Source organism: Mauremys mutica, unplaced genomic scaffold, assembly GCF_020497125.1.
Source record: "Mauremys mutica isolate MM-2020 ecotype Southern unplaced genomic scaffold, ASM2049712v1 Super-Scaffold_277, whole genome shotgun sequence".
Lineage (NCBI taxonomy): Eukaryota > Metazoa > Chordata > Testudines > Geoemydidae > Mauremys > Mauremys mutica.
Window position 1 is genome coordinate 352,989 of NW_025423355.1, and position 25,988 is coordinate 378,976.

Genomic DNA, 25,988 nt, shown 5'->3' on the forward strand with positions numbered 1-25,988 from the left:
TCAAGGCGGGACTACATGATAACCCGACCTTCTCTGGCAGATGTTTGGTTGATACCACGGACTCTGGGCGTGGCAGATACACGCCTTGCTTTGCACGGGTGTCGTTGGTAAAGTCAGAATAGCTGGGACCTTAAAAACTGGGCGGGTTCTGAAAGGTCTCCTCTATCTCCACCCGGTGATGGTTGAACCTGGTGATATTCTGAACAGAAGGAGCTCCCAAGCAGGCATGTAGGTATTTCCCTCCCTCCTTGCTGACTCAACGGACATTCAAGGCTCCAGAGTGACACACAGACGGGTGACAACCCTGGAGTCTTCGTCTATAGCTAACGATGATAATACGGTGGGTGGCTGCCCTGCCAAGATGGGGTGGGGTTGGACTACATCGCCCAGCAGCCACTAGGTGCTCCCACAGCGTGGCAATGTGTCCAGCCGGTTAACGGGGGAGAGGGTGGGATTCGTGCCGAGCAATGGGACGGCAAACCCGATGACGCCGCGGCGCGCTTGCCGACAGGTTTGCGACTGCCAGCAGCACTTTGCCCGCTGGGAGGACGGGAAGCAGACCCCACTGCCCTGTTTCTTTGGGCACCGGGGCCCCCAGATGACCCGCAACCTGCTGGAGATAGAGGAGACCTTTCAGAAGCACCTGCACACCCTGCGGAACATGAAGGGTGGGATCCTGGATGTGAAGAACACCTTCTGGCACGAGGATTTTAACCGGTGAGAGGGGGCCCTCGGCTCGCAGTCTGAGAGCTCTCGCAGCGGGCATGGGGGTCAGCCCTGTGTGCTCCCCTCCTCTGCCAAGACTGCATGGGTCAGGCCTGGGCTAAGAGCACTGGCAGGGACCTGAGCTGGCAGGGACGGATTGGCCCCATTTCCCACCCCCGTGGCCAGCAGTGGAAGAGCGGGGCCGTGCAGTGTCCCGGGGGCCCTCCCGCCGTATTGTCGGCTAGAGGAGGTTACCGACACAGAGCAAGGGATGGTGAATGAGTGGCGAGGTCGCCGACTCCTGGGTGGAGGCGAGAGTGTGAGGCATGCTGGGAAAAGCGGAGACGTGGCCCGTTGAGGCGGGGGTGTTGTCCCCGCAAGGCGGTGCTGAATGTGTGTCCTCTGTTTGCTGTGTCCCTTCCCGCTGCGGATCCCCCGCCGCCCTGACACGCTAGGTTCCGCTCCGGCGTCAAAGACCTGGAGGTGATGACCCAAAACCTGATCACCTCGGCCTTCGAGACGGTGCGGGACGTGGAGCATGGCGTGGAGATCCAGGACATCTTCCACCACCTCTCCGCCCGAGAGGTACGGGGCCGGTGCCGGGGCGGCGGGGCGGGACCCTGGCAGAGCACTGTGTCCCGAAGACAAGGAACCTTTCCAGACGCAGAGGCCAGACTCCTAGGCAGCGGTTGACCGGCTAGCTGGGAAGTTTGGAAGCTCCTGGAATGGGGGAGATCGGGGTGTCCGTGGGGAACAGCCTCTGGAGCTGGTGGTTCTGAGTGGGGGCAGTTCTCAGACATGGCAGCCAGGGGGTGCCGGCTGTGGGAGGGCTGCTCCCAGGCGGGAGTACGGGGGTATTGACAGGCGATGCCAACGAGGTGGGGGGACCAGCCCCTGGATGGGGAGTGGGGTGCGGCATCGCGTGGGCTTCGGCCCGGTGCCTCACACCCCTCTGGGGCTCCGTCGCAGGCCATCAAGCGCACCTTCGACAAGAAAGCCGTGGACGTCTACATGCTGTTCAACCGAGAGCTCTCCCTGGTCAACCGGGAGCTGAGCAAGAAGCTGCCGTTCCTGCCGCCGCACATGTGCCATTATTCGGGCCTGGCGCACTGGCTGCGGGCGCTGCGCCGGCGCATCGACAGACCCCTGAAGGTGAGTATCCCACGGCCATGGCCAGACCCCCGTTCCAGCAGCCGTCTCTCCCCGTCTCCTGCCCCTGTCACACCCCAATCACACCCAGTCATGCCCCAATCACACCCCGTCACACCCCAATCACCCCAATTACAACCCAGTCACACCCAGTCACCCCAATCACACCCCAATCACACCCCGTCACACCCTAATCACACCCAGTCACCCCAATCACACCCTTCACAACCCAATCACACCCCGTCACAGCAGAATTACACCCCCATCACACCCCACACACTCCCCTGCCTTCACACAGCACCGACCCAGATGGATGGTTCATCTCGCCTGACATCCCTGCCTCCGATCGGGGCCAACCCCACTGCTTCCAGGTGTCCCACGCCACCCCGTTCCAGGCCAGGCTTGGGGCAGCGTATGTATGTCTGAAGCCTCCTGCCGCCCAGCCGGGGACCCCCTTCCTCCCTGTATCTTGAAAGCCTGGAATTTCCGCCCAAGCCCTCGCCATGGCAGATGTTGTTTTTATTCATCGAACTACCTCATCTGTTTTTGACTATTTGCCTCAATAACATTCTCTGGCAGCGAGTTCCTTTGACAGGTTTAATCATACGTTGTGTAACAACGGAACCGCATTTCCAGCACCCGTCACAAACCCTCCGGTACGCGCAGGCTGGAGACGGCCAGATCTGGGTGTGAAAATCACCTCTGCCTCTCCTACCTGCACAGCGCAGGGCTCGGCCTTGTGGGGCTCACCTCTCCTCTGTCTGGCAACCGCCTCGGGGCTCACGTTTCTCTGCGCGGCAGGAGGCGTTAGTCAGACGGTCGTGGGCTGCGTCAGCCCCGGAACGTAGCTCTCGTTGGAACGCAGGAGCCGATTGCCGAAACACCTCCTGCTCCTAGTTCTCAGCGTGAGGGATCTCAAAGCGCTTTGCGATCGCTTAACGCGCCGTGGGGTGGAGCTTGGCGGGAGTTTGCCGGCCACCTGCCAGGGTTGCCCCGGGGTCGCTAACCCGGCCCTGAAATGCAGCTGCCTCTGGTGCGGGACACAGCTGCTGTTTAACAGTTTTGCTGCTCAGCGGCTCAAAACAGGACGCAAAGGAGAAGCCCGTGGCCGGCTGGAGGAGTCGCCCAAGTTGGCCAGGGCACCACTTTTCCACCCGGTGCCCTCCGCATATTCCCTAGTTATATAGGGGGTCATGGAGCCTCCCTCTTCCTCAGTTTCTCCTGTTACCCCCTTGAGAGTCCAGGGCTGGAGAAGGGGGCGGGCTGAAAGAGGGAGCGCGCCGGGAGGCTCGACGCAGCCTGGCCGCTCGCTCGTCAGTGGCTCTGACGCCGTTGGCAGGACGTTGGTTTCTTGATCGCGCTGAACGTCCGGTGGGAATCGGACCTTCGGATTTCGCTCGTTCGCCGAGCAGTCAGCTGACGCCCTAGCCGGGTTTGGGGCGTGCGGGGCTGGGGACGGAGGAGAGGGAGGTGTGTGCGTCTGTGTGTGCGTCTGTGTGTTGCCACAGCCGGGGGGGCTGACGCCAGGACATCAGCAGAGCTGAGTGGGTTTCAGGGCTGGAATAGCCGGGGGAGGAGTCAGAACCTGCCCCCCATTCACCCGCTTCCTCGCTAATGTCCTGGGTCCCTCCCGTGCCGGAGCTGCCCCCCCCCAGTGGAAGTCAAACCACTGGCTGGGGTTCTCCGTCTGCCTCGCAGTGTCTCTCCAACGCCCACTTCTTGCCCCACATCGGGACCGGGGAGGAGAGCTTTCAGGCCTACCAGCTGCTCGTCCAGGCCATGGACGAGATTGAGAGGAAAACCTTCCAGGTGTGGACGCAGACCCTGGACAAAGACAGCCTGAGGCGCCTGGACAGCCCGCTCCTGATCCCCAGCGCCGAGAAGAGCGGCATGCTGGACATCAACTTCGACAAGTAAGCGGGACCGGGCAGGGCAGGCTCGGCGGCGGCCGGGACAGGCCGTTCGCGACACCTGGCCCTGCCTCTGCTTCCTTCTGCAGGGACCTGCTGAAACTCTTTGTGGAAATCCGTTACTGGGAGCGGCTGCTCTTCGAGATCCCGCACTACGTGGTGGAAGTGTACGACCGGAAGGAGGATCTGCGCAACCTCCGGGAGAACCTGCTCCTGGTTGCCCGGGACTATAACAGGTTGGCCGCCCCTGCCCTTCCGCTGCCCGGGCGGATCCCTCTCGGCTTTCCTGAGCCCTGGAGGGCACCGGCGCTTGGGGGTGGGACGCAGACCCTGGCGCCTGCCTGTTGCTCTGGGCACCAGGGGGCAGGACCCCACTGATTTCAGCTTTCACTCAAGATACAAGGGTGAGGGGAGCAGAGTCATTCTGGATACGGGAGCGAGGCAGTGACCTCAGGGTGAGGGTTAGTGGGCGGTTCGCCCCACTCTGGCTAGCCCTGCCTCAGCCGGGCCCCTCGCCCCCACAGCTCCAGCCAGCCCCCCACTCTGTTCACAATTGCCCGGGCGGCTGCCTGACCCGGGGCTCTGTGCTGCGCGGTGGTGGGGGTGGTGAGGAAGAAGGGGTGGTTGGATGGGGCAGGGGTCCCCGGGGGGCAGTCAGGAATGAGAGGAGGGGTTGGATGGGGCGGTGGGGGGCAGTTGGGGCAGGAGTTCCGGGGGCATCAGGGGACAGGGAGGGGTGGATAGGACAGGAGTCCCAGGGGGCCCGTCAGGGGGTGAGAAGCAGGGGGGGTCGGATGGGGCGGGGGCCGGGCACGGCCTCCCCTAACCTGCCCTCCATACATTTTCGGAAACCCGATGTGGCCCTCAGGCCTCTGCTCTAGTCTCTGTTTCAGCAGTGGCTGAACGTCATCCCCAGGCGATGCCCATTTGCTGGTCCCCGTGTAAATGAATTGCAGGGGGATGGGATCTGAATCTGGTTCTTAGCAGAACAGATGTCCCCATCGCAACCCCCCCCAGGATAATTGACGCTGATTGGCCCCCGTGTTGGCAGCCAGAACTCCCCCTCCCTGCTGGAGAAGAGCCGAGGCCCATCGGTTGGGGGAGTGGGTGTGTGTTGGGGGGCGGTTGCGTGGGGGTCGCACCGTGAGTCAGGCTTCACCGCTACCGGTCTGGTACCCCCATCCGTTGGGAGCTGCCTCATGACTAAACGGTCGGGGGGTAGGGGGAGGGGGAGGGTTTCGATTTGCTTTGCTCCGGTATTTTTCAAAGTGTGAATGGGGGTGGTTCTCTGCGGAGAAAGTGTTGCTTGAAACAGGTTCGTGTTGGCAAGTGTATTTTTAACATGACCAAAGAGGGAGTGTTTGTGGCACGCAGCCGGCTTGGAACAGATGTGACTGGGTGATCCCCTGGGACGGCGGTAGGGGAATTCCCCCCCCCCAACCGTCCTGGTCAGCCTGGCGTCTGGTCTCAGCCCGGCCCGATCCGACTTTCCGATCGCCTGGCCTGGCCCTCGTGACTGAGGAGAGCGACGGCCCCGTTGGAGCCTCCTTTCAGCAGACCTGTAACGATACTAATCCCTGGCGCTTTTCACCGCTGCTTTCCAAAGGGGGGTTTTACAGACGGGGAAACCGAGGCCCGGCGCGGGCGAGTGGCTTGCCCAAGGTCACCCGGCCAGGCCAGGAAGTTAACAAGCCCCAAGATGCAGCCGGCCCGGTCTGGGAGGCGGTCGGAAAGACAGGGGGACTCACCAGGGACCCGTCTGGGGCCAGGCCCCTTCGGTGGGCTGGGGGGAGGACTGCCCTCCATAGCTCTGCCTTGCTGATGGGGCTGGATCTCGCCCCCCCCCCCCCGTAGGATCATCGCGATGCTGTCCCCGGAGGAGCGGGCCTTGTTCAAGGAGCGGATCCGCTACCTGGACAAGAAGATCCAGCCCGGCTTGAAGAAGCTGCACTGGTCGCTGAAAGGGGCCAGCGCGGCCTTCATCAGCGAGTGCCGACTGCACGCCAGCAAGGTGAGCTTTCCCGTGGCCCCCCCCAAAGCGCCATCCTTCCTCCACCGAGATCTGCTTCAGGGGCCTCCGGCGGGCGGCATCCCAGTGCTCCATGCTCTGCTCAGCCTGCCTAGGAGTGGGAGAAACGCAGAACAGGGAGCAGGGAACCCAGTAGCGGGTCAGGTTTCACCTCCCTCAAACCCTGGGCCCTAAGGTGCCCGATGGGCGTGCGCCCTGCCCTGAGCCCCCCTTGCCGCCGCCGGCCCTCAGGTGCAGACCATTGTCAACGAGTACAAGGCAGCCACCCTGAGCATCGCGCGCAGTGCCCAGCAGATCAGCGAGGCGCTGCTGGTGCGCATCACCGGCAGGCGGGTCTACGACGACCTGGAGTTCGAGGAGGACCAGAAGGAGCACCGGGCCTGGGTGCAGCAGAAGCTGATGGGGATCCACGCGGAGGTCGTCAGCATCATGCGGCAAACCTACGAAGTCTTCAAACACGACAGCGCCGAGGTAAGGCCGGTCCCGGGCCAGGCAGCTCCCAGCGGGCAGTGCGCTGGGCGCGGCTCCCAGCATGCCGTGCTTCGTTTCGATTCCGTCAGGAGATCTGTGTGTAAGGACCCTGTGGCAGAGACCTTCTGCCTCGTCTCCAACGGCTGTCCCTGCCCACCCACCTACCTGCCCGACTCCCTCCAGCACCACCCCCCTAAGGGTCAGGCCCAGCTTAGCGAGGTTACTCTGGGTTCTTCCTCCGAAGCGTCCGAGCTCGACCACAGCCAGAGCTGGGACACCGGACGCGGTGGGTCCAGAGAATCCTCTCTCTAGCTGCCTGGCCAGTGGGTCTAACTCACGTGCTCAGTGTCCAACCAGTCACCAGATTTGGGGTCAGGAAGGAATTCCTCCCCCCAGGTCAGATCGGCACGGACCATGGCGTTTTTAGCATCCTCTGCAGGATGGGGCACGGGTTGCCTGCTGAGATCATCTGGGCCTGCCTCACCTAGTCAGGTCCCTGTCGTCGCAGGGGCTTTGGACACGGCTGGCTCGTCGGTCTTGCCCGTTTTCTCCCTGTGCCCCGGAGTCCCCGGGCGATGCTCTGGCACTGCTCCCTACGGAGCCAGGCAGGACTCTGTGAGCAGACTGGCTCCAGGGCAAGGAGCTTCCCCAGCTTCCACCTTCCTGGGTCTGACCTCGGGGCATCCAGCATCTCCTTCCACACCGTGTGCTTCCTGCAGCGAGTCTGCCCAGGCGGGGTCCTGGGGAAGCCAGAGGGCCCTGCCCCCCAACTCCACAGCCAGACGTTGACTCTCAGCCAGCCAGTAAAACAGAAGGTTTATTAGACGACAGGAACACAGTCCAAACCAGAGCTTGTAGGTACAGAAACTGGACCCCTAAGTCAAGTCCATCTTGGGGTCAGGGAGGCGACATTAGATTAGGGAGGAGGAGGTTGAGTTGCGCCCAGCAAATCGTGCCAGCATCCGGCTGCTCCATTTTACCCTGCCCCCGTGCCCCGGCATCTGGCACTACTTCCGGCAACAGAGCAGGACATTCCCTGGTCGCGTCTACCCAGTGAAGTAGTTCAGTCTCTCCAAGGTGGGCAGACCGAGGAGCTCCTTGGGTCGCACGGCGAAGGTCACCTCGGCAGCCAGAGCCGGGAGCCCAGTTCTGCAGCCCTGGCTGTCATTCACCCGGGCTGCCCCTCCTCGCTCTGGTGGCCATGGCTACGCCGCCTTTCTCAGCCGGCTTGTTTCTCCCCTCAGGTGCAGCAGTACTGGGTGGCCTACACCGTCAAGATGAACAGAATGATGGAAGAGGCCTTCAGGCTCAACGTCAAATGGTCCCTGCTGGAACTCTCCAAGGCCATCAATGGAGATGGCAAGACCACGCCTAACCCCCTGTTCAGGGTCAAGGTGATCCTTCAGGACAACTACCCGGCACCGTCCGCACAGGTGAGCCCACCCAGCTGAGCCCCGCCCCAAGGTCCCTGCCGGGGGGGGAGGTCAGTCCTGAATTAGTGTCCCCGCCCCGGCCCGTGGGTACATCCACAGGCGCCAGCTGCCCGTGCTGTCACAGCTTCACTGCTGTTACCAGGGCTAGCTAGAGCGGGATTTTCAGGTCCGGGATCTGCAGGGGCTTGTGCGGCCGTGGGAATGGAATCGATCCCGTGGGTCGCCGTGGGTTCGCTGAGCCGCCGTTGCCTCTCTTCCTCTCTCCGCCGGACCTGCTGCTTTGTCTTTCCAGGTGGAGTTTTCCCCAACTCTGGCCCAGCTCGCGACTATGGTGAATGACATCAGCAGCCACCTCATCGCCAGCATCTCTGTCTTCCGCCACCTGCCGGAGATCCTGACCAAACGCAGATTCCACCGCGATCCCATCTCGGTCCTCGTGGGTAAGGAGCCCTCCCCCTGCACTCGCGCGCTTGCCTTGCCGAACTGGCTTGTTCCCGTGTTCAGGCACCGAGACTCGCCGCTGTGGGTTTGAAAAGCCCTCTGGGTTCAGCTCCCACCCTGTCCCTGGAGGAGACGGTTCCCCAGCCGGACATTTCCCCTTAGCTCCGTTTCCTTGCCGCTAACACTTGATTTTGATTTATTTTCTCTCCGTGGCACGTGGTAGCAGCTCCTGAGAGTCACAGATTGAGTCTAGACAGACATTGCCTGAATACAGCCTCCATCTGTCACGGAACCAGTTCCTGCCTGCGCACACCCAATCCCCTAGGAGTCATTTCTGTGCCTCAGTTTCCTCCCCTTCTAACATTGGGACAGCATTTCCCAAGGGCCGGTGAGGCTTGGCAGAACCAGCGTGGAAGAGAAGCAGCGGGTTCTGATGGACCAGGACTGGCTGTTTGGGCACGGAAACAGCTGGTCACTGGCCTGTTTGTCCCCCCTCCGCCCTCAGAGCGTGATGAGGATATCAAGAAAATCCAGGCCCTGATCAGTGGGGGCATGCAAGCGAACGCCACGTACCTCCAGGCCTACCTGAAGACCTGGGACGTGTACCGGGAGATCTGGGAGGTCAACAAGGACTCCTTCATTAACCGCTACCGGCACCTCAACCCGCTCGTGTCTTCCTTCGATGCAGACACTGCTCGGTAAGGGGGGACCTGTGTGCCAGGGAGCAGTGTGGGTGGGTCGGTAGGGGGCGCTCTCCCCACAGACGGCGCCAATCCCCGGGAGGGGCCGGGGAGCAGCGTGGGTGGGTCAGTAGGGGGCGCTCTCCCCACAGACCCCACCGATCCCCGGGAGGTGCCGGGGGTGCAGTGTTGCAGGGAGCAGTGTGGGTGGGTCAGTAGGGGGCGCTCTCCCCACAGACCCCGCCGATCCCCGGGAGGTGCCGGGGGTGCAGTGTTGCAGGGAGCAGTGTGGGTGGGTCGATAGGGGGCGCTCTCCCCACAGACAGCGCTGATCCCCAGGAGGTGCCAGGGAGCAGTGTGGGTGGGTCAGTAGGGGGTGCTCTCCCCACAGACCCCGCCGATCCCCGGAGGTGCCAGGGGTGATGTGTTGCAGGGAGCAGCATGGGTGGGTCGATAGGGGGCGCTCTCCCCACAGACCCCGCCGATCCCCGGGAGGTGCCGGGGGTGCAGTGTTGCAGGGAGCAGCGTGGGTGGGTCAGTAGGGGGCGCTCTCCCCACAGACCCCGCCGATCCCCGGGAGGTGCCGGGGGTGCAGTGTTGCAGGGAGCAGTGTGGGTGGGTCAGTAGGGGGCGCTCTTCCCGCAGACCCCACCGATCCCCGGGAGGTGCCGGGGGTGCAGTGTTGCAGGGAGCACTGTGGGTGGGTCAGTAGGGGGTGCTCTCCCCACAGACCCCGCCGATCCCCGGGAGGTGCCGGGGGTGCAGTGTTGCAGGGAGCAGCGTGGGTGGGTCGATAGGGGGCGCTCTCCCCGCAGACCCCGCCGATCCCCGGGAGGTGCCGGGGAGCAGTGTTGCAGGGAGCAGCGTGGGTGGGTCGATAGGGGGCGCTCTCCCCACAGACCCCGCCGATCCCCGGGAGGTGCCGGGGAGCAGTGTTGCAGGGAGCAGCGTGGGTGGGTCGATAGGGGGCGCTCTTCCCGCAGACAGCGCTGATCCCCGGGGGTGCAGTGTTGCAGGGAGCAGCGTGGGTGGGTCGATAGGGGGCGCTCTCCCCACAGACCCCGCCTATCCCCGGGAGGTGCCGGGGGTGCAGTGTTGCAGGGAGCAGCGTGGGTGGGTCAGTAGGGGGCGCTCTTCCCGCAGACCCCGCCGATCCCCGGGAGGTGCCGGGGGTGCAGTGTTGCAGGGAGCAGCGTGGGTGGGTCGATAGGAGGCGCTCTCCCCACAGACCCCACTGATCCCCGGGAGGTGCCGGGGGTGCAGTGTTGCAGGGAGCAGCGTGGGTGGGTCCGTAGGGGGCGCTCTCCCCACAGACCCCGCCGATCCCCGGGAAGTGCCGGGGGTGCAGTGTTGCAGGGAGCAGCGTGGGTGGGTCGATAGGGGGCGCTCTCCCCACAGACCCCACCAATCCCCGGGAGGGGCCGGGGAGCAGCGTGGGTGGGTCAGTAGGGGGCGCTCTCCCCACAGACCCCGCTGATCCCCGGGAGGTGCCGGGGGTGCAGTGTTGCAGGGAGCAGCGTGGGTGGGTCAGTAGGGGGCGCTCTCCCCACAGACCCCGCTGATCCCCGGGAGGTGCCGGGGGTGCAGTGTTGCAGGGAGCAGCGTGGGTGGGTCGATAGGGGGCGCTCTTCCCGCAGACCCCGCCGATCCCCGGGAAGTGCCGGGGGTGCAGTGTTGCAGGGAGCAGTGTGGGTGGGTCGATAGGGGGCGCTCTCCCCACAGACCCCGCCGATCCCCGGGAGGTGCCGGGGGTGCAGTGTTGCAGGGAGCAGCGTGGCCGTTCCCCCTACAAATCCGCACTGCCCCCAGTGCCCCCGCCCAGTGCTAGGGCCGCGTGGTGCGGGAGGTGCGATCTCAGCTCAGCTCTAATGCTCTGACGGCTCGTGGCCATTACAGACTCCCTGGTCCCGTTCCCAGCAGTGAGCGCATGGCCGGACCCCAGCTCCAGCGGCTCTCTCCTGCCTCCCTAACTCGCTCCTGCGCTTCCTGTTGGGAAGTGCTGCGGCCCACCGTGGTGTGTGCCGGTGCAGCGGGGCCGGCCCCCCCGGCGGGGGCTCGCTTTCCGCGCGGCGTGGAGAGGAAGCAGCAGGAGCAGCTGAATCCTTAAGAAAGCAAAATTCTGTTTACATGCAAATGTCGCAAGCAATTTTGGGTTTTTTTTGGTTAAGAGTCAGAGAAACGCAGACAATCAGCTCCTTTTTATAGCTTCCCTGCAGGCGGCGCGGTGAGGGCTCTGTTCGCGACAAGTAGCTGGCTTAGAAGCCTTTCTTCTCTGGCGCCTAGCGCGCCGGCTTGGCACTCACCAGACCTGGGTACTAGCCTTCTGGGCGCCCTTAGGCAAGGCCGGGCACCTCTCTGCCTCGGTTTCCCCATCTGGAAAACGAGGCTAAAGGAAAAGCGCTGATGGTGTGCGGGTGGGGAGCCGTTCCAGCCGTGAGATCAGGCCCTTCCGCAGATCCGGTTGGCTTTCCTCGGTCTGCGAAGGAAGAGAACGGACGACTAGCAATGGAGTCGTGCCGTAAGCAGGTCAGGAGGGAGCCGTGCTGTGAGCCGGGCCCTGGAGTCGGTTGTTATTACAGTGCAACCGCTCCCTAAACCAATTGCAGTTTTGCCCGTGGGATACTTTAGTTTACAAGGCCACTTATGGGCTTTCTATCCTCCACTTCCTCAACTGCGTTTCAACGGCGCGGAGAAAAACTCCGCATTAAAGCCCCGAAAGCCTTTTGAGGGCCGTTCATAGCAGCACCAGGAGGAGCGATTCCACAGCGGGAGCCGAGCCTCCCGCCTCGGCATGGCCCAGTTGTGAGCCGGAAGGTGGAACAAAGCCCCCGAACGAGGCACACTTGAAAACCAGCTGCTCAAAGGAGGGATGCAGCATTCGTTGCGTCAGCACAAGCAGCATTTTCCCGGGCCGGGTGCTGTGCTGACTCAGCGTTTGACACGCACGGTTTTCAGGCCGGAGGTAAATTTGGATCCGTGACTAGCGAGAGGTGGGAGGGACGCTGCCTCCCCACCCATCTCTGCCTGTTCTCCAGAGCCGGGTGCCCCTCTCTGCCGCTGCCCCTCGGCTGTCTCTTCTGGGGCCGTTCTTGGTTTCCTTGTTTACTAAAGTTCGGCCTCGTGTTTCCAGTGACCTGGAGACAGGGAATTAATTAATGGAATAGTCGGGAAGATTTCATACGATCCCTCGGGGCTGGAAGTGTCCTCCACCTGCTGGCCTCGCTTGGCTGAGTCAGGAGCAAAGCCATCAAAACACGTTTCAATTAACAAATCGTTAGGAGGGAGCGGATTTCTCCTTCCTAACGGCGGCTGCTCCTGTTGCATGGCCATGAGACACTCCCTGCTCCTTAATGAAATGCTCCTTTTGCCTGACCGAGGCAACGTCAGAATCCCACCTGGAGTGCCAGGGGGCCGCTCCCGGTGGCATTTAGGCTTTCTCCATCCAAATGTTCTCTCTCCCGCATCCGGATGCTGGCTGAGATTATCATCCACTCATCGCTCACCAAGGCTAAAATCTAATCTAGTCGGTAACTCTAGTGGTCACTTCGGATCAGGGCATCAACGGCTCCCGGCAGGAGGCCGGCCGGCTGGGGATGGCGTTGCACAATTGGTCAGATGCATTCTGGGTCGTCGCCTTCCCCGGCACAGAGCCACAGCTCCGCTGGGGTTTGGCCAGGCCACGGTCGGGTGCCCGCTCCGTGGCCTAGGCTGACGCAGGCGGTCCTGGGTAAGGTAGCTGAGTTTTGGAGTTTGGCGTCGACGGGTGCCGCTTCATGCGGGAGACGCCATTCCTTCAGGAGGCGGGAGGATTTGGGGTGCGAACCGGAGGCCCCTTGGCGTATCAGGAGACTGGGACACCTTGCGGCGGGGCGTGGAGCTGTGCTGGTGAAACCCCCACATAGCAGCTGTAAACCTCACGGTGCCCCCCCCAACCAGCGCCCTGGCCCCACCCTGCTCACTCAGGAGCTACCAAGGCTATTGATTTCTCAATAAGCCCGGGTGGTCTTTAATGTATCATGGGCAGGAGTTTGGGGGGGGGGGGGCGTACTGACTGAAAACAAACTTGGCTACTGGGTTAACTACACTGCTGCCTGCAGCCCAGCGCCCCCTAGTGCCCTGCTGGGGCACTGGCCTCAGCGCTGCCTCTGAGGGAACAGCACCCCCTAGGGGCCCATTCAACCTGCTGCCTGCAGCACAGCGCCCCCTAGTGCCCTGCTGGGGCACTGGCCTCAGCACTGCCTCTGAGGGAACAGCACCCCCTGGGGCCCATTCAACCTGCTGCCTGCAGCACAGCGCCCCCTAGTGCCCTGCTGGGGCACTGGCCTCAGCACTGCCTCTGAGGGTATAGCACCCCCTAGGGGCCCAGTCAACCTGCTCCCTCCAGCACAGCGCCCCCTAGTGCCCTGCTGGGGCACTGGCCTCAGCACTGCCTCTGAGGGAACAGCACCCCCTAGGGGCCCATTCAACCTGCTGCCTGCAGCACAGCGCCCCCTAGTGCCCTGCTGGGGCACTGGCCTCAGCACTGCCTCTGAGGGTATAGCACCCCCTGGGGCCCATTCAACCTGCTGCCTGCAGCACAGCGCCCCCTAGTGCCCTGCTGGGGCACTGGCCTCAGCGCTGCCTCTGAGGGAACAGCACCCCCTAGGGGCCCATTCAACCTGCTGCCTGCAGCACAGCGCCCCCTAGTGCCCTGCTGGGGCACTGGCCTCAGCGCTGCCTCTGAGGGAACAGCACCCCCTGGGGCCCATTCAACCTGCTGCCTGCAGCACAGCGCCCCCTAGTGCTTCCTTCACTGGAGACAGTGGAATTCACACAGAATGGATCAGAGGAGAGATCGTCAGGTCCTTCTCACCTGAGCTCCACCTCCAGGGCTTCTCCTCCGTTGCCACGTGGAGGTGTGCGCCGGAGAGCTCGGCCCCTCGGGGTTCTCTGTTGCCACGTGGAGGTGTGCGCCGGAGAGCTCGGCCCCCCGGGCTTCTCCTCCGTTGCCACGTGGAGGTGTGCGCCGGAGAGCTCGGTCCCCCGGGCTTCTCCTCCGTTGCCACGTGGAGGTGTGCGCCGGAGAGCTCGGCCCCCTGGGCTTCTCCTCCGTTGCCACGTGGAGGTGTGCGCCGGAGAGCTCGGCCCCCCGGGCTTCTCCTCCGTTGCCACGTGGAGGTGTGCGCCGGAGAGCTCGGCCACCCGGGCTTCTCCTCCGTTGCCACGTGGAGGTGTGCGCCGGAGAGCTCGGCCCCCCGGGCTTCTCCTCCGTTGCCACGTGGAGGTGTGCGCCGGAGAGCTCGGCCCCCCGGGCTTCTCCTCCGTTGCCACGTGGAGGTGTGCGCCGGAGAGCTCGGCCCCCCGGGCTTCTCCTCCGTTGCCACGTGGAGGTGTGCGCCGGAGAGCTCGGCCCCCCGGGCTTCTCCTCCGTTGCCACGTGGAGGTGTGCGCCGGAGAGCTCGGCCCCCTGGGCTTCTCCTCCGTTGCCACGTGGAGGTGTGCGCCGGAGAGCTCGGACCCCTGGGCTTCTCCTCCGTTGCCACGTGGAGGTGTGCGCCGGAGAGCTCGGCCCTCCCGCTCTGCCCCGAGCAGCCGGCTGAAGGGCGGCTCTGTGTCTGTGCACGGCAGGTACATGGAGGTGGCCAACAACGTGCAGAAGGAGGAGACGGTGCTGAACATCCAGTTCGTGTTGCTCGACTGCTCCCACCTCAAGTTCTCCGTGGTCCAGCACTGCAACGAGTGGCAGAACAAGCTCACCAACCTGCTGAACGAGATGGCCAGCACCCGGCTGCAGGAGCTGTACGCCTACCTCCAGGAGAACGCCGAGAAGTGAGGCCCCTTCCTTCCTGCCCCATTGCCTGCCCCCCACGCCCCTGCTGGCGGGGGCAGAGACAGCCCAGGCCCTCCTCTCTGGCCTTCCCGTCTCCCCACCGAGGCGAGTTCTCCTGTTCCAAACCGGCCCGTCGCCGTCTCTGGGGCCTTCCATGCCAGCTGGGTCCGGGTCGAGTCTAGTCACTGTTTCTAGCTCTGGGATTCGGGGGGCCCTGGCCGAGCCCCCCCAGTCCTGCGAAGCCCCCTCTAGGCGGCCCTCTGGGCTTCCAGCTTCACCCTGGCAGGAAAGCGAGGGACCCAGGCCCAGCGGCAGCGGTGGGGAGCGCGGCACGCCCGGCTGCGCGGGCACAAGAGATTTGAGCCAGGCCTGGCTCACTCCCCGCTCTGGCCCCCAGGGTCAGCCGGCCTCCGCAGACGCTGGAGGAGCTGGGCCGGAGCCTGCAGCTCCTGGACACCCTGCAGCACGAGCTGCCGAAGCTGGAGGGGCAGATCCCGCCCATCCACGAGCAGTTTGCCATCCTGGAGAAATACGAAGTGGCCGTGGACGAGGGGGTGAGTGTGGACGCAGACCCTGCGTGGCCCAGACCCCAAAGGGATTTAGGCGGCTCTGCGCTGCCCCCGTCCTGCCCTGAGCGCTGGCTCCGCCGCTCCCATTGGCCGGGAACTGCAGCCAATAGGAGCTGTAGGTGGAGACAGTGCGCCGGGCCGCCCGCAGCGCCGTCGCCGCCTAGGAGCAGCTGGGACAGGTCATTGCTTGGCGGGAGCTGCCCGGGGTGAGCACCCCCCGATTTGGCACCCGGAAACTCCTCCCACACCCAACCCCCCGCCCCAAGCCTCCTCCCGCACCCAAACTCCCTCCCAGAGCCTGTGACCTGCACCCCCTTCTGTGTCCCTACCCCGAGCCCCCTCCCGCACCCAAACTCCTTCCCAGAGCCTGTGACCTGCACCCCCTCCTGTGCCCCTACCCCGAGCCCCCTCCCGCACCCAGACTCCCTCCCAGAGCCTGTGACCTGCACCCCCTCCTGTGCCCCACCCCGAGCCCCCTCCCGCACCCAAACTCCCTCCCAGAGCCTGTGACCTGCACCCCCTCCTGTGCCCCACCCCGAGCCCCCTCCCGCACCCAAACTCCTTCCCAGAGCCTGTGACCTGCACCCCCTCCTGTGCCCCACCCCGAGCCCCCTCCCGCACCCAGACTCCTTCCCAGAGCCTGTGACCTGCACCCCCTCCTGTGCCCCACCCCGAGCCCCCTCCCGCACCCAAACTCCCTCCCAGAGCCTGTGACCTGCACCCCCTCCTGTGCCCCACCCCGAGCCGTGGGGGTGGAGGAGGTTCCTATTTATCCCAGCCACGTTTCTGGAACCCGCCGTGCCCAGCCGTCTCCCCGGAGCCGCGGCAATCTTGGCGGGAGACCACGTCTCTCATCTTTCTCCCTTGACTGTCCCAGGTGCTGCAGACGCTGGGAGGGCTCAACTCGGAGTGGCTGTCCTTCCAGCAGTGCATCCTGGAGAGCGACGTCATGCTAAAGAAACACAAGGAGAAATTCAAGACGGGCCTGATCCACTCTGCGGACGACTTCAAGAAAAAGGCCCAGGTCCTGCTGCAGGATTTTGGCACCAAAGGTGAGCGGTGGTGCCACGCACAGAACAGAGGCCTCGGTGGACTCAAAAATTGCTCCTGCTAGAAACACCATATTTGGCTTGTTGTCTAGATCTCAGTGCGACCTAAAGAACAAGCCAGGTTTGAAGAAACTGCTTCAGTAGATTGAGCTATTTGCAGTTAGGGAGTTTGAATCTCATGTCCCTCCCTACTAGTAAATCCTTTAATTTTTCTAGTTCTCTTGTAAATCACTGTCCTGTATCTCCTCACCCTCCCGCACCGAACAACCCTTCAGGAAACTGAGCACGGCTGAGCTTTCGCCATGCTCTGGAGGCTTGGGAATAAAACCCAGGAGTCCTGGCTCCCAGCCCCCCTGCTCTAACCCTCTGACCCCGCTCCCAGAGCCGGGGAGAGAACCCAGGAGTCCTGGCTCCCAGCCCCCCGGCTCTAACCACCTGACCCCGCTCCCCTCCCAGAGCCGGGGAGAGAACCCAGGAGTCCTGGCTCCCAGCCCCCTGGCTCTAACCACCTGACCCCGCTCCCCTCCCAGAGCCAGGGAGAGAACTCAGGAATCCTGGCTCCCAGCCCCCCCTGCTCTAACCCACCAGCCCCCACTCCCCTCCCAGCGCCGGGGAGAGAACCCAGGAGTCCTGGCTCCCAGCCCCCCTGCTCTAACCCTTTGACCCCGCTCCCCTCCCAGAGCCGGGGAGAGAACCCAGGAGTCCTGGCTCCCAGCCCCCCCTGCTCTAACCCTTTGACCCCGCTCCCAGAGGCGGGGGGAGAATCCAGGAGTCCTGGCTCCCAGCCCCCCCTGCTCTAACCCTCTGTCCCCACTCCCCTCCCAGAGCCGGGGCTGGAACCCAGGAGTCCTGGCTCTAACCACCTGACCCCGCTCCCCTCCCAGAGCCGGGGCTGGAACCCAGGAGTCCTGGCTCTAACCACCTGACCCCGCTCCCCTCCCAGAGCCGGGGCTGGAACCCAGGAGTCCTGGCTCCCAGCCCCCCGGCTCTAACCACCTGACCCCGCTCCCCTCCCAGAGCCGGGGAGAGAACCCAGGAGTCCTGGCTCCCAGCTCCCCCTGCTCTAACCACCAGCCACCACTCCCCTCCCAGAGCCAGGGAGAGAAGCCAGGAGTCCTGGCTCCCAGCCCCCCCTGCTCTAACCCTCTGACCCCACTCCCCTCCCAGAGCCGGGGCTGGAACCCAGGAGTCCTGGCTCTAACCACCTGACCCCGCTCCCCTCCCAGAGCCGGGGCTGGAACCCAGGAGTCCTGGCTCCCACTTCCATGCTCTAATCGCGTCCTCGTTCAGCCTCCCTTGACCTCTCCAAGCGCGGGAGAAGGGTCCCTGGCCGATGGCCCAGCCATCCAGCGTGGGCCGAGGCCGCTGAGCTGTCCGTTGCCTAGGTCCATTCACCTGCGCTGTGAGCTGCGAGGCGGCCCTGGAGCAGATCGCGGCGCTGCGGCAGCTGCTGGCCACCATGAAGGATGAGGAGAGCACCCTGCGCTCCAACCTGGGCATCTTCAAAATCGAGCAGCCTGCTTCCAAAGACCTGCAGAAGCTCGAGAAGGTGGGAACCCCCCAGGCCTGAGCTCCCCTCTCCTCCTTGGGGGGCAGTGAGAGGCTCAGTCCGGGGGCAGCTTGGAGGGACCATGCGCGCGTCGCTGCTGCCCGCGAGCCAACCCACATCCAGCCCCCCCCGGGTCGGCGCAGTGGGGGGCGGAGCCAGCTGGACGGGCAGGAAGGGGGGCCCGGGTCTCTCTCCGGCGGTGGCTCAGCTCTGTGTGCGGTGCCCCGCAGGAGCTGGACTACCTGCAGCAGGTGTGGGAGATCGCCAAGGAGTGGGAGGACCACTGGAGCGAGTGGAAGACAGGAAGCTTCAAGACCCTGCAGACGGAGGTGATGGAGACCACGGCCTACGGGCTCTTCCGCAAGCTCAACAAGCTGAGCCGGGAGCTCAAGGTAAGAGAGCGGCTCCCCTGGCCCGGCGCCGCCGGCCGGGCCCCTTGTGGCGTACGGGACGGGCTCTTGGGGGGCAGCAGACAAGGGGGCCTTCCCTAGTGCTCTGCTTCCTTTCCAACCACAGGATCGGAACTGGGAAATCATCGAGACTTCCAAGGTGAAGGTGGAGCAGTTTAAGAGGACGATGCCCCTGATCTCAGACCTCAGGAACCCGGCCTTGCGGGAGAGGTGGGTACGGCTCGTCCGAGGGCACCGTTTGCCGGCCCTCCGGAGAGCGGCTGAAAGCTGCTCCGCCGGGGAGGGATAGACGGGAGACTGTGCCCCTGGGTCTGTCTGTGGTGGGGCGGGAGCCCGCTGAGGGAATGGATCGTCCTCTGGCCGAGGAGCTCCTGTCGTCCGAGGAGCTCGCGCGCCTTTAAGAAAGAAGTTTCCCAACCCCTCTGTGGCCTGGGTAAATTCGCCGTTCCCGGGAGGCCCAGAGACGAGAAGGGATGTGCCCAGGGTCACAGAGAGTGAGTGGTAGGGTTGGGGAGTCCTGAGAGCACCCCCCCGCCCGACTACACTCCCCTGCTCCAATAGGAAAGAGAACCCAGGAGTCCTAACCTGCTGCTTTAACCACCAGTCCCCACTCCCCTCCCAGAGCCGGGGAGAGAACCCAGGAGTCCTGGCTCCCACCCCCTCTGCTCTAACCCACCAGATCCCACTGCCCTCCCAGAGCTGGGGAGAGAACCCAGGAGTCCTAACCTGCTGCTTTAAACACCAGCCCCCACTCCCCTCCCAGAGCTGGGGAGAGAACCCAGGAGTCCTGGCTCCCAGCACCCCTCTGCTCTAACCCACCAGCCCCCACTCCCATCCCAGAGCCAGGGAGAGAACCCAGGAGTCCTGGCTTCCAGCCCCGCTGCTCTAACCACTAGCCCCCACTCCCCTCCCAGAGCCAGGGAGAGAACCCAGGAGTCCTGGTTCCCAGCCCCCCCCGCTCTAACCTACCAGCCCCCACTCCCCTCCCAGAGCCGGGGAGAGAACCCAGGAGTCCTGGCTCCCAGTCCCTCCCGCTCTAACCCCCGAGCCCCCACTCTCCTCCCAGAGCCGGGGAGAGAACCCAGGAGTCCTGGCTCCCACCCCCCCTGCTCTAACCCACCAGCCCCCACTCCCCTCCCAGAGCCGGGGAGAGAACCCAGGAGTCCTGGCTCCCAGCGCCCCCCTGCTCTAACCCACCAGCCCTCACTCCCCTCCCAGAGCCGGGGAGAGAACCCAGGAGTCCTGGCTCCCCCCCCCCTCTGCTCTAACCCACCAGATCCCACTGCCCTCCCAGAGCTGGGGAGAGAACCCAGGAGTCCTAACCTGCTGCTTTAACCACCAGCCCCCACTCCCCTCCCAGAGCTGGGGAGAGAACCCAGGAGTCCTGGCTCCCAGCACCCCTCTGCTCTAACCCACCAGCCCCCACTCCCATCCCAGAGCCAGGGAGAGAACCCAGGAGTCCTGGCTCCCAGCCCCGCTGCTCTAACCACTAGCCCCCACTCCCCTCCCAGAGCCAGGGAGAGAACCCAGGAGTCCTGGCTCCCAGCCCCCCCCCTCTAACCTACCAGCCCCCACTCCCCTCCCAGAGCCGGGGAGAGAACCCAGGAGTCCTGGCTCCCAGCCCCCCCGCTCTAACCACTAGCCCCCACTCCCCTCCCAGAGTGGGATTCGAACCCCGGCGCTCTAGCTGCTAGACTGCGAATGACTGTGCCTGTGTCCTAGCCCCGTGCTCGGCTCTGGGTGTGGTGCGGCTCACACATGAAGTCTGTTCCCTTGGAGGACTCGGCCAGCACAGCTGGTTTGTTACCACGTGGTTTTGCACCTCCTCGGGGAGTTAAACGCAAAGGGGCTCGACTCTGACCTCGTTCGTCAGCCCCGCACGAACATATGCTCGTTAGCGAGCTGGCGGGGGAGAACTCCTCTGGTGATTCACTGCCCGACACCACGTCTGCCCCCAGTGGGAGGAAGAGCTTATTTTTTCCAGTGTCCTGCCGTGCGGCGCCCTTCAAACAAGCCCACGCATGAGCGCTGGTTAATAACCCATTGGCCGCTGCATCGCCTTCAGCCCAGCCCTCGGCGCGGTGCTCCAGACGCCTGCAGGCAGCGCAGCCCGCTGCGTTCTCTTCTGGTGCCCAGAGATCGCCCCGTCCCTCCCAGCCTCGCGCCCCAGGGCTGGGTCTGTCGCTCCGCCTGGGCCTGCCTCTCTGTGTGCTGCTGAAGCACCTAGAAACGTAGGGTCCAGCCCCACTGTGCTTGTGGGGGGGGGGTGTTCCCTGCATGCTCTGGGAACAGATCTCTGGGCTTGAAGGGTATCGGACTCTTCTTCCTTCCTCCTTGCCACTTCCCTGTTCAGGGCTGGCCACATTTACAGCCTTCTTCCAACGCGGGTGATCGTACATCGGAGCAGACTGATCTTCTGAGGTCTTCTGATACCCGGGCCATGCGCCAAGGCTTCGCGTTCCCCCTTGCTTTTCTTCCATCCGCAGTCATTGAAAGAGCCGTCCCAGTGATATCGCTCCCCGGGCGCCGCTGAATATGCCCATATCAGCGTCGCCTCGACTCCCTCAACTTCTCTCCAGTTGGAGCAACCCACATCAGGCCCCTTCCAACCACGTTTCATTTCCCGTCCCGGAGCGTCCGGCCATTGGACCATCTCAACATCTCCATTGCCGTGCTGGGGAGCGTACGGATTTCCTTTCTTGGGGCTGTCCTGAAGGGGTTAGGACTGATCCTGGTGTATCAGCATTCCCCGGTTTAATGCTGTCGGTGGCTTCCCTGCAGGCATTGGGATCAGGTGAAGGACTTGGTCCTCAGGACGTTTGACCAGGATGCTGAAGATTTCAGGCTGGAGAATATTGTGGAGCTCGGCCTGGATCAACACGTGGAGAAAATCAGTGAGATCTCTGCGTCGGCCTCCAAGGAGCTGTCTATCGAGCTGGTAGAGTCTGTCTGTCTGTCCCTCTTCCCTCAGTCATCTTTTTGAGCAGACGTTGAATGTCTCTGCCCAGATCTTAGCAGGACAGGAGTCCACATCGCAAAACCCACTGTCATATTTGGCACCGATTTGCCAACTATCATGTGGAGCCAGGAGTCCTGGCTCCCAGTCACTATTAGATATGTTCCTGCTCGGAGCTTGGAGTAGAAACCAGGAGTCTCAGCTCCCCTCCTCTTCTCTTAACTTCCCATCTCAGATCTGGGAATGGAACCCAGGAATCCTGACCCCCCCACCTCCTGGCTCTAACCCACTCCATCCCCTGCCCAAACCAGGAATAGATCCCAGGCCTCCTGACTCCCAGGCTCAGTTCTGACATTAGACACATGGCCTCTCCTTTCTGACCTTAGCCCCAGTCAGTCATGGAATCATAGAAGATCAGGGTTGGAAGGGACCTCAGGAGGCATCTAGTCCAACCCCCTGCTCAAAGCAGGACCAATCCCCAACTAAATCATCCAAATGTGGTGAGGTTTCCCTGTGTATTTCATGCTGTCCGTCCCTGTCTTTCTGCCAGGCCCTGCAAGCCATCGCCAAGACCTGGGATGTGGTGCTGCTGGATATTGTGCCGTACAAGGACAAGGGACACCACCGACTCAGGTAGGGCTTCCGAAGACCTGCCTTGCAGCACCGCCAGGAGAGACGGGGCGGGGGCAGGGTTCCTGGGTAGACAAGCAGCTGAGCATGGCGGGGTGTGGTCTCCTGCTCGTTAACGAGGCGCCATGGTGGCCAGGGGGGAAAGCTGGTTTATTTAATTGTTTCTCTGTCTGTCTGAGTACAGGTAGATAGACCCTCCCTTGACCACCTCCTTCCCTTCCCAAAGCTGAGACTAGAACCCTGGGCTCCTGACTCCCAGCTCCCGTTCCGACCAGCAGACCAGGCTCCCCTGGTCCTCACAGAGCCCAGCTCGCTTGCTCTGACTGCTAGTCTCCGCTCCCCTGCCACCGCCAGGAATAGTCCTGAGTCCCAGCACTCGCCTGGCTTCCGTTCGTTCCCGAAGATCAGAACATTGTTGCAGGGCAGGCCGTGGCCTTTGGATTTCCCCGCCGTCTTTCTCACTGACCCGCTTTTATTAGCAGGGAGGGAGTTTGCTGGCTCCCACCTGGCCCCGGGGCGGGGGGACTGGCTGGCTCAGGGAATGGGACGCGGGGCCTTTCCCCACTAGGGGGCGCTGGCTCCCACCTGGCCCCGGGGCGGGGGGACTGGCTGGCTCAGCCTCCCACCGATCTCTCCCTCCCGGCTCCCGCAGGGGGACGGACGAGGTGTTCCAGGCGCTGGAGGATAACCAGGTCTCCCTCTCCACCATGAAGGCCTCGCGCTTCGTCAAGCCCTTTGAGAAGGAGGTGGACCGCTGGGAGCGCTGCCTCTCGCTCATCCTGGAGGTGATCGAGATGGTGCTGACCGTGCAGCGGCAGTGGATGTACCTGGAGGTGAGGAGCCCCCTGCCCGGCGTCCCTGAGGGGCCCACACGCAGGGCCCGGTTCCCCCTCTAATGACGGGCAGGGCCATTCTCTCTCTCTGGTGCCAACCCCCCACAGAACATCTTCCTGGGAGAAGACATCCGGAAGCAGCTGCCCCAGGAGTCGGCCTCCTTCGACCAGATCAACGCCAGCTGGAAGACGATCATGGACAGACTGAACAAGGATAACAACGCGCTGCGCGGGACGCATTACCCAGGTAGCTCCCTCCGGACCCCAGCCACAAGCCAGCTGCCTCTTCCCACTCTACACCTGCCACCGGGCCGCCTCCGAGAGCAGTGATGTCCTCTCGTCTCTAGCTCCCCAGGGGAGTCTGCTCACTATAAGGTGGCTAGAAAACTGGCTAGATCGTCGGGCTCAACGGGTAGTGATCAACGGCTCCATGTCTAGTTGGCAGCCGGTTTCAAGCCAAGTGCCCCAAGGGTCGGTCCTGGGGCCGGTTTTGTTCAATATCTTCATTAATGATCTGGAGGATGGGAGTAATTGCACCCTCAGCAAGTTTGCAGGTGACACGAAGCTGGGGGCAGAGGTGGATACGCTGGAGGGTCGGGATAGGGTCCAGAGTGACCTAGACAAATTAGAGGATTGGGCCGAAAGAAACCTGATGAGGTTCAACAAGGACAAGAGCAGAGTCCTGCACTTAGGACGGAAGAATCCCAGGTTCTGACACAGGCTGGGGACCGCCTGGCTAAGCGGCCGTTCTGCAGAAAAGGACCCGGGGGTTACAGTGGACGAGAAGCTGGATATGAGTCAGCAGGGCGCCCTTGTTACCAAGAAGGCTAACGGCATATTGGGCTGTATAAGTAGGGGCATTGCCAGCAGATCGAGGGATGTGATCATTCCCCTCTATTCGGCACTGGTGAGGCCTCATCTGGAGTATTGAGTCCAGTTTTGGTTCCCCCACTACAGAAGGGATGTGGACAAATTGGAGAGAGTCCAGCGGAGGGCAACGAAAATGATGAGGGGGCTGGATCACATGACTTATGAGGAGAGGCTGAGGGAACTGGGATTGTTTAGCCTGCAGAAGAGAAGAGTGAGGGGGGATTTGATAGCTGCCTTCAGCTACCTGAAGGGGGTTGCAAAGAGGATGGAGCTCGGCTGGTCTCAGTGGTGGCAGATGACAGAACAAGGAGCAATGGGCTCAAGTTGCAGTGGGGCAGGTCTAGGTTGGATATCAGGAAACGCTATTTCCCTAGGAGGGTGGTGAAGCCCTGGAATGGGTTCCCTAGGGAGGTGGTGGGATCTCCTTCCTTAGACAAAGCCCTGGCTGGGATGACTTAGTTGGGTTTGGTCCTGCTTTGAGCAGGGGGTTGGACCAGACACCTCCTGAGGTCCCTTCCAGCCCTGATCTTCTATGATTCTCTGAGTAACTGGCTCGGAGGCCTCCAAAGGAGGCTGAGCCCAGGTCCCTAGCGTGGGGCTTAGCCTGTGGTGCAGGAGCAGGGTGTGGGGCTCAGGAGCGGCCGTGGCCGGAGAAACCGGAGAGCGCCTGGCGGAAGCAGCCCCCTTGAAAGGCTCGATCTTGCTTGTGGCCCCGTTTCTCGTTCAAACGGGAAGCGAGGCCACTGTTTGCAGGATGAAAGATGGCAGCACCTCGAGGCCTGGGGCTGAGGCTGAGCGAACTCACTGCACCTAGGGCTGACGCCGGGAGACAACAGGGCTCCCACCCTGAGGATCTGCCAGGGCGACTCAGAGCCGCATGGGGGCGGGGGGCGGGGAGAGGGAGGCCCTGGACTTGACCTCGCTGCTGAAGGCCAGGGGAGGGAGCTTTGTGAAGGGAGGACCGTGGGACCTGGCTGGGGTGGGGCCAGCAGGAGTCAGGGGGCCCGTGGTCCGTTCCCCCCCAGGCCTCCTGGACAAGCTGGTGGAGATGAACAGCGCCCTGGAGGAGATCCAGAAATCCCTGGACATGTACCTGGAGACCAAGCGCCACATCTTCCCCCGCTTCTACTTCCTGTCCAACGACGATCTGCTGGAGATCCTGGGCCAGTCGCGCAACCCCGAGGCCGTCCAGCCCCACCTCAAGAAGTGCTTCGACAACATCAAGTGCCTCAAAATCCAGAAGGTCCAGAGCCAGCCCCGGGCGTAGCCTCCTCCTGCTTTGAGTCCCTGGGCCTTCTCCCCATTCAACCCTGGGGTCCTGGCTAAATCCCAGCCTGGGTGGTGCCATCCGGCTTCCCCAAAGCCCCCGGACCTTTCAGCCGGAGAGGAGACTCTCCTTGGGGGCGCTGGTAGCAGTCGCCACCCGCCTCCGCGCTGAGCGAGGGACCCCTGCAGAAACAGCTACCCCCAGTCCCCCGGAGGTGGGAACCCGTCTAAACGGAGGGTGACCTTGTGGTTACAGCAGAAGGGGACAGCTTCTGCCCCGGTACTGTCAGCCCCTCTGAATCTGAGCCCCCAAGCTCCTTCCCCCGCTTTGGCCCACCCTCGGGCCCTGATCTTCACGCCCACCTCACCCGGAGCACCCGGAGGTGGGCGGAGCACGAGTCTTCTCCTCATTTCCCAGGTGGGAATGGGCAGCAAGTCGGAAGCCGTGGGCATGTTCTCCTTGGACGGGGAGTACGTGGAGTTCGCCCACTCGGTGCTGCTGGAAGGGCCTGTGGAGGTGAGGGGGCCCAGCTCTGGGCAGGGGGAGCTGGGGCTTTGGGTAGCCCAATCCTGGTTCCTCTGACCCCCCCCATGCACCACCCGGCCTCGGGCACCTCCGCTGGCTCCCCAGCTCCGGTCCCATCCAATTCCCAATCACTCCCGCCCCTCTCCCCGTTCAGCCCCCCTCTGCCCCCCGGCGCCAGGCCCGGGCTGGGTGTCGCCCGCGTTGCGCTGTCCTGAAGAGGGGGCCGGGGGACCCCCCCGAGAGGTCCCCTCAGCCCCCCGTCTGCCTGCCGCCCAGGAGTGGCTGTGTGACGTGGAGCGCGCCATGCGCTGGACCCTGAAGGAGCTGCTGAGGAACTGCCGCCTGGCCCTGAAGAAGATGCTGACGAAAAGGGACAAGTGGGTGAAGGAGTGGGCCGGACAGGTGAGTACTGCGCCCCCAGGGCACGGGGGGGCCGCGGCTCGGGGGGGTCTCTGGGCCACAGGGACTGGCCTTACAGCCAGTGGGAGTCTTGCTATTGAGGTGGGTTGGAGCAGCCTTGGGTACGCTCAGGTCATGCGTGGAATGAGTTTGGTGAGCGTCAGCCCAGCCACTCCGTGGAACACGGGGAGGAGGGTTCAGAATTTAGAGCAGAGGATTGAGTGTCAGGACTCCTGGGTTCTCTCCCTGGCTCTGGGAGGGCAGTGGGGGCTGGCGGTTAGAGCAGGGGGGCTGGGAGCCAGGA

General features: G+C 63.4%; 1 protein-coding gene across 3 annotated transcripts in view; it reads left to right on the plus strand.

The window, feature by feature from the left end:
- Positions 1–25,988, plus strand: part of DNAH2 (dynein axonemal heavy chain 2) — a 105,150-nt gene that overhangs the window by 22,531 nt on the left and 56,631 nt on the right. For all 3 annotated transcript variants that reach the window (XR_006576173.1, XM_045001463.1, XM_045001464.1), the window contains exons 11-33: positions 512–717; positions 1,161–1,290; positions 1,675–1,857; positions 3,553–3,767; positions 3,854–4,000; positions 5,619–5,775; positions 6,025–6,264; positions 7,509–7,697; positions 7,990–8,137; positions 8,644–8,836; positions 14,426–14,626; positions 15,025–15,181; positions 16,074–16,248; positions 17,631–17,794; positions 18,025–18,186; positions 18,311–18,414; positions 20,986–21,142; positions 21,711–21,793; positions 22,443–22,623; positions 22,732–22,870; positions 24,519–24,736; positions 25,178–25,276; positions 25,562–25,687. Coding sequence is in view for 2 of the 3 variants with exons in the window: in XM_045001463.1 (XP_044857398.1) it covers positions 512–717; positions 1,161–1,290; positions 1,675–1,857; positions 3,553–3,767; positions 3,854–4,000; positions 5,619–5,775; positions 6,025–6,264; positions 7,509–7,697; positions 7,990–8,137; positions 8,644–8,836; positions 14,426–14,626; positions 15,025–15,181; positions 16,074–16,248; positions 17,631–17,794; positions 18,025–18,186; positions 18,311–18,414; positions 20,986–21,142; positions 21,711–21,793; positions 22,443–22,623; positions 22,732–22,870; positions 24,519–24,736; positions 25,178–25,276; positions 25,562–25,687 (3,774 nt within the window). In the remaining variant the exon portion in view is untranslated. The remainder of the gene's footprint in view (positions 1–511; positions 718–1,160; positions 1,291–1,674; positions 1,858–3,552; positions 3,768–3,853; positions 4,001–5,618; positions 5,776–6,024; positions 6,265–7,508; positions 7,698–7,989; positions 8,138–8,643; positions 8,837–14,425; positions 14,627–15,024; positions 15,182–16,073; positions 16,249–17,630; positions 17,795–18,024; positions 18,187–18,310; positions 18,415–20,985; positions 21,143–21,710; positions 21,794–22,442; positions 22,624–22,731; positions 22,871–24,518; positions 24,737–25,177; positions 25,277–25,561; positions 25,688–25,988) is intronic.